The sequence below is a fragment of the Tupaia chinensis genome, unplaced genomic scaffold, assembly GCF_000334495.1.
Source record: "Tupaia chinensis unplaced genomic scaffold, TupChi_1.0 Scaffold000140_1, whole genome shotgun sequence".
In the NCBI taxonomy this organism is placed as follows: domain Eukaryota; kingdom Metazoa; phylum Chordata; class Mammalia; order Scandentia; family Tupaiidae; genus Tupaia; species Tupaia belangeri.
Genome location: NW_006159610.1, coordinates 6871444 through 6877443, shown reverse-complemented (window position 1 = coordinate 6877443; position 6000 = coordinate 6871444). Strand labels below are relative to the sequence as shown.

At 38.0% G+C, this 6000-nt stretch overlaps 1 protein-coding gene across 1 annotated transcript in view; it reads right to left on the bottom strand.

Moving 5' to 3' along the window:
* Positions 1-3372: 3372 nt before the first annotated feature.
* UBN2 (ubinuclein 2) overlaps positions 3373-6000 on the bottom strand; it is a 77437-nt gene continuing 74809 nt past the window's right edge. The window contains exon 18 of the mRNA XM_006145092.3: positions 3373-5019. Within this exon, the coding sequence (XP_006145154.1) occupies positions 4970-5019 (50 nt within the window). The 3' untranslated portion in view covers positions 3373-4969. The remainder of the gene's footprint in view (positions 5020-6000) is intronic.

Genomic DNA, 6000 nt, shown 5'->3' with positions numbered 1-6000 from the left:
GGATGCAATGGTACAGCAGCTACTTGTTTTTTATATATATATATATTTATATGCATGTATGTATCTTACACATATATCCATATAAGAAAGGAGCATTATAGCATGACTTGATGTTGGCAAGCTCGAGATTCTTCCTCCTGAACCCCCTGACATATAAGTCTGTACACTTGAGGATATCTGAGAACAGTTTTGAAAGAGGGGAAAAAAGAAAGAAAAAAAGGCACTTAACAAAGATGAAGGCCTGAATTGCGCGTGTTTTAGAGGAGTAATATAAGCATCTTACCAGAGTTAAGAAATGATTTACAGAGTTCATCTTTTCCCCTTAAAATGTGATAAACTAAAATTGCATAACAAGTTTGTTATCAGTGCGTATCTACTACTGCACTTTTCTTCTGCTTCATTATTATAAAGACAAAAGCCTTCCAAAAGCAAACAACAAAAACAGAAACAAAACAATCATACATGCGCAAGAGAAAGTAAAAGTGCCCCTTTGAGAACACCAGGTCAGCAGAGACGACAGTGCTGAAGCACAGGGGAAGTTCCCAAGTTTGGCCTGATCATAGATTTTTCTCATTCTTCCATTTCAACTTAAAAACAAAACAAAACCAACGGACAAAAAAGGCAAACACAAACTCAAAACCTAAATGATAAAAACAATACAGGGACCAGTGTGCTTTTATGGTACACTCCTAAAATAAAATATCCTAATTCTACACATGGGTCAAATTATATGACAAAACCTCCTAGAAATAAAGAATTGTAAATTAAAGTCAACCAATACAGGCAAAGTTCATTTTACAAATGTAGCAGCAAATATGAAAGATAACTAGAGTTTTAAGAGATGATCCCAAAGGACACAGAGTTCTCATAACCAATGGCAGTTTTGAATAACAGTAGAATTTTCATTTCAGAAAATGTCTTGAACCAAGTAGAGACGGAAAGGGGTGTGGGGGAGGGCAACCAGAAGAAAAACTAGAGGTGCCTGTCCTTTCCAACCCTGTGTAGTAAACAACTTAGATCTGCTTTGGGAAAAAAAATATTCTGGGTTAAAAATCATTTCCAATAAGTTATTTTCAAACAGGTGTCAAACCCACAGTATTCAAATATGTACGTGCCCAGATTTTCCCCTCACCTTGGTGATCCAAAATTAACCCTTAACGTCAATGACACTTTTAAAAAATGTGTAATTTGGGCTAACAACATCCATCAAAGGGGTGGTGGGCATGAAAGAATGTACTAACACAATCCTCTAACTTCCTCAAATTACAGGACTTTGTAACTTCAGATTCATCTCACTTCCTTTCTCCAAACCATTCTCTTCAGGCTGTTTTAAAAATCATGATTTCTATTACTCTCTCATCTCAGAAGCACATGAGAAAGAATTTTAACTGACGTATCATGGAAATTATTGCTTACATTGATTTCGAAGGCTCCGAATGAGCTTGACACTTTGCTCCCAAACAGTCTCCAACCACGGTTCAGCGCTATCTCGGAGGACAGCTCTGCCGACCATTATTGCTTGTGAATACTGAGGATTAACTTGTATGTACAGTAACAGCTTATATATCATGAAGGCAGTTTAAAATATAAGACAGTTGAAAACAGCTTTATCTTCCTGAATCAAGAATCCCAAGTAGTGGGACGAAGTTAAGTGTGCTGATTAGTTTTTTTTTTTTGCATTTGGATGTTGCTAACGCTCTTCAGAAATACACATCACTCTATAGATATCTTTACCAATTACTCACCCTCTTAAAAAATAACATAATTTGATTTTTAAGTGCAAAAATACAGTATGAGTCACAAGTCTCTGTGCTGAAAAATAACCAATTTATATGCTTGTTTTTTAGTGATAAAAACTGTTAAGACAGGTGACCATAAAGAACAGACACCATTTTCAATGTTATGATCTAGAAAAGAAATAGGTTTGTATTTACATGTAGAAACTTTCTGATCGCACTTTGATATGTGAGGCAACATAAAGATGTTGGACTCATTTATACAACATAAAAGGGGGAGGTGGGGTCTTTACTGAAATGGATATACGTTGGTCAGTGAAAATGGGAGAAAGGTTTGAGGTGGGACCTGACAGTAGTCCTCAGGAAGTCAAGACTGAAGAGAATGGAATACAAATCTCCTGGGACCAGCAGATGGTGTAATGGCTGTGTCACTAGACTCCCACGTAGTTGACTGCGGTTCGAGTCCCAGATCCAGTGACTTAAATTCATGCCAGGTGCACGCGCGCACGCGTGTGTGTCCAATATCCCAAGAGGAGAATGGAGGAGAAGGGATTGCAGTGTGGCCATCCCCCCCCTGCGGGGGGCAGTTCACTTTCTGTCTCTCTCTGTCTTCCTGGCGAGTACACGCGCCCTATAGCAAAAACCTCTCAAAAAAAAAAAAAAAAAAATCTCCATAGTGTATTATCAGAGCTAAGGGCCTTTAGATATTTTTACTTAGTATAAAATGATACTGGGGGAAAGAATCAATAAGTCTGTTCTTTTCTAATGACAACGGACTCATCAGTGACCTGCATATGGCATGATTCAGAATTAATGTATTTAAGAAATTAAATCTATTCTTTTTTGACTTAAACTAAGAATGAATATGTATGTGTGGCACAGACACATACAGATGAATGTATGTAAAATTACTAGCAGGAAGAGATGACTATGCATTCTGACTTCTCTTCTGGTATGGGAAATAAAACAAAGTCTATCTTCTCAAAGTTAAAACTCTTATCACTTACCCAGACAGTATTAGCAAAGACTTCTGTTCCCTTTCTCCCCAAAATCTAATGAAAGCAAGAGGTCCACTACACTGGAATAAATCAAGACTGGGTAAGCATCCCTGATTAAAAAAACAAACAAACCTTTACCGAACACACTGAATTCAAGTCAAGTCTCTCTCTAACATCCCGGTATCCCTCCAAAATATCTACTGAGTTCACAAAATATCCCTATTTGCTTTACTGGTAAACTAAATTCTTCAGAGTCAATAATTATGTCAATGTTTCCTTTGAAATAATCCTTTCCCCTATTATAAAACATTCTTGGAACTAAAATTTTCAGTTACTTCTTTACTTTTTTTGCTATTAAACCAAGCCAATATGACTTTGAAGTCAAAATATAGGCACACAGATCTGAACAGATCCGTGGTTATTTATTCACAGTCCTTTAGGCTTGAGACTTGTTTATAAAAGAAAAAAAGAACCTGGTTAATACTCTTTATCTGAATGAATTTAATGATAATGTGTAATGAAAACATCTCGCTACTTCCACTCTAATGCTGTTTTTCTTTTTAAAAAATATTTATTTAATTCCATTTGTTATTATTATTACTAATATTTTTTAATTTGACCAGAGACACACAGAGAGAGAGAAAGCAAGCTGCCATGTCTGGGACTTGAACTGCAGCTGGCCATGTGGGAACCCAACACCTTTCACCACCACGCTACCTGCCAGCCCCTTTAATGCTGTTTTATAGGTCTATCACTATAAATGAACCAAGCTTATACCATTTAGTGGCTAAACTTGGGTAAAGGATGAAAATATTCAGAACTTAAAATACAAAAGACATTAGAATAATGATGAAAAAAATTCAAAGAAAATGTATTCAAAGAAAACGAAAACATTTTCCCTTAACATCCTTTCTTGAATATGCTATTTGCATAAGCAGCTATAATAGCTAAGGAATCTTGTTTTCTGAGGTTTACTCATGTATCAATTCTCTGAGTAAATACTAGTAAAGCTTTTAAGATCCCAAATGCTCCGGATAATTCCATTACACTGGATATAGAGGGTAAAAATACACTGTGATTGCTATGAAAGATAATCACTTGTACACATAATGAGCCTAGTTCAACTCCTCCCTTTAAAATACCTTCTTAAAAATTCAAAAGTTAGACAGATATATGCCATCTGAATGACCAATAAACACAGATAGGTCCTGTTGATATGAAGAGCTAACCTGAAGCTCCGTTAGCAAAAGGAACAAAAGGAGATGCGAGAGGAGGGGACGTGGGGAGAGTTACACTCCGTACTGGCAGGCCTGCGAGGGTCGAGAGCAACAGAGCAGCAGCCCTGCGTCAAAGATCCCTGTTTCTCCAGAGAAAACTGTGAACACCGTCACATTTTAACATCAAGAATGGAAACAGCTGACCAGTCAATACCAGATGTACAAACCATCTGAGGAAGAGAGTTAAGGACCTGCTTCTGAAATGGAAGATGAAACGGACCCTTTTACAAAAAGGGGATATTTAGGTTTCATCTGTTAAGAGCAACAGGCTCGATTTCCTGACTTATAAAAATCTAGATGATTTCATAATATATACCACTGTGCTAAAATAACGTTCTTGAAGTGTCTTGAGTCCACTGATTTACATGGGAGTTTACACACACTGGAGAAGATTCAAGTTTGCTCAGGATTTTTGAGGGTACAGTATCTCTTCAGCTACCATCTGTATCAGATGTGGGGTCATTCAACTTTTTTGTGTGCCAAACTTGCTACATAGTCTACTCACACAGACATGACCTTACTCCTGACAAACTGGCCCACTTCTAGGTATACTGCCTTTTATTACGCAATTATGTCTACAAGTGTTCAGATCCAACCCCCAGGATGGATGGAGTTTACCCAAATCCTCTCAACCTCCTTCCTCCTCCCCGGGGAAAAATCAAATTTGTACTTCTGTGGGTTTGACAACTGAGCCTCTTTCAAGTCAGTTAACATGGTAACTTTGTCTTTCTTTACAAGAGACCAAAGGTCACTAACTTTGCACAAAAGTATTTCTTCCTCCTGCACCTGACTTTGCTCAAGTAATGTTTTCTTGTCTTTTTCCTCCTCACCACAGTGCTTGGGACGAGAGAATGTAAACATCGACAGAAACAGCAGCCCTATGACCACACAAGTACTTTCCCATCAGGTAGATTCCATCAGCCAACTAAACAGTTCGTCTCCTTTGCTTGCTGGGAAGTCACTGAGATTTCCGCGGTAACTTAGTGTCCCCTTTACTTTGGCCTCCATCTGGAAAAAAAGATGTTACATTGGTATGTGTTGTCATATTATAAAAAGCAAAGTAAAACAAAGTAGAAAGAACAATGAATTTTTATGTGAATGACAGCTGTAAAAGACAACCTTTCATATTTCACAGGCTGTATAGCATTGCAGAGGAAGATCACGTATTAGCGAGATAAAAACCAACAGCAGAGGTCCTCCTAATCTCAAACGGCTGCAGCTTGGTTGGTTTCCAGTGTCCTACAAATACTATTGGGTCGTTGGGACAGTCATGACTTCTAGGCGTTTTTGCATAAAAACATAGAAAAATACATCACGATTTTCTGATCAGCCTAATATTTTAACAAGGATTTATCATTCACGTCTCAGTTAACTGTGTCAAATACTGTGAGCATTACAGCAACCAGAAAATACAGTTCCCATCTTTGAGAGACCTACCACATCTTCAGTTATCTTAGACTACAAGGTCAGTCCACAACATTTTCTTATAAGTGAAATTAAATTGCCATGATATAGCATACGATAATTAATTCCCAACTGTTTATGTAAATGAATGCAGCACACTGTAGTGAAAAAACCCAGCTGAGTCCTTGTTTTGGTCCTAACCTAGCTGTAAGTGACAGGAGAGTCTGCTACTGAGAGCTGGAACAATGGTTTCTATTCTCACACACTGCCTTTTAACTTACAGGGAAATGCTGATGAACCCATTTAAACCTCAGCTAATTACCTACAAAAACTAGGGGTGGGAGCAGACAGGTGGTGTGGTGGTTAAAGATGTTGGACTCCCGCATGGCCAGCTGCAGTTTGAGTCCTGGACCTGGTGGCTTGCTTTCTCACTTTCTCTCTCTCTCTTGCTCTGTCCCTCTCTGGTCAAATAAAAAGTAAACAAACAAATTAATTAATTAAATTAAATTTTTTAAAAAACTGGGAGAGGTGAGAACAAAGGGGTACCTGAGCCAGAGCAGGACCCGATCAACTGGAGAGCCAGCA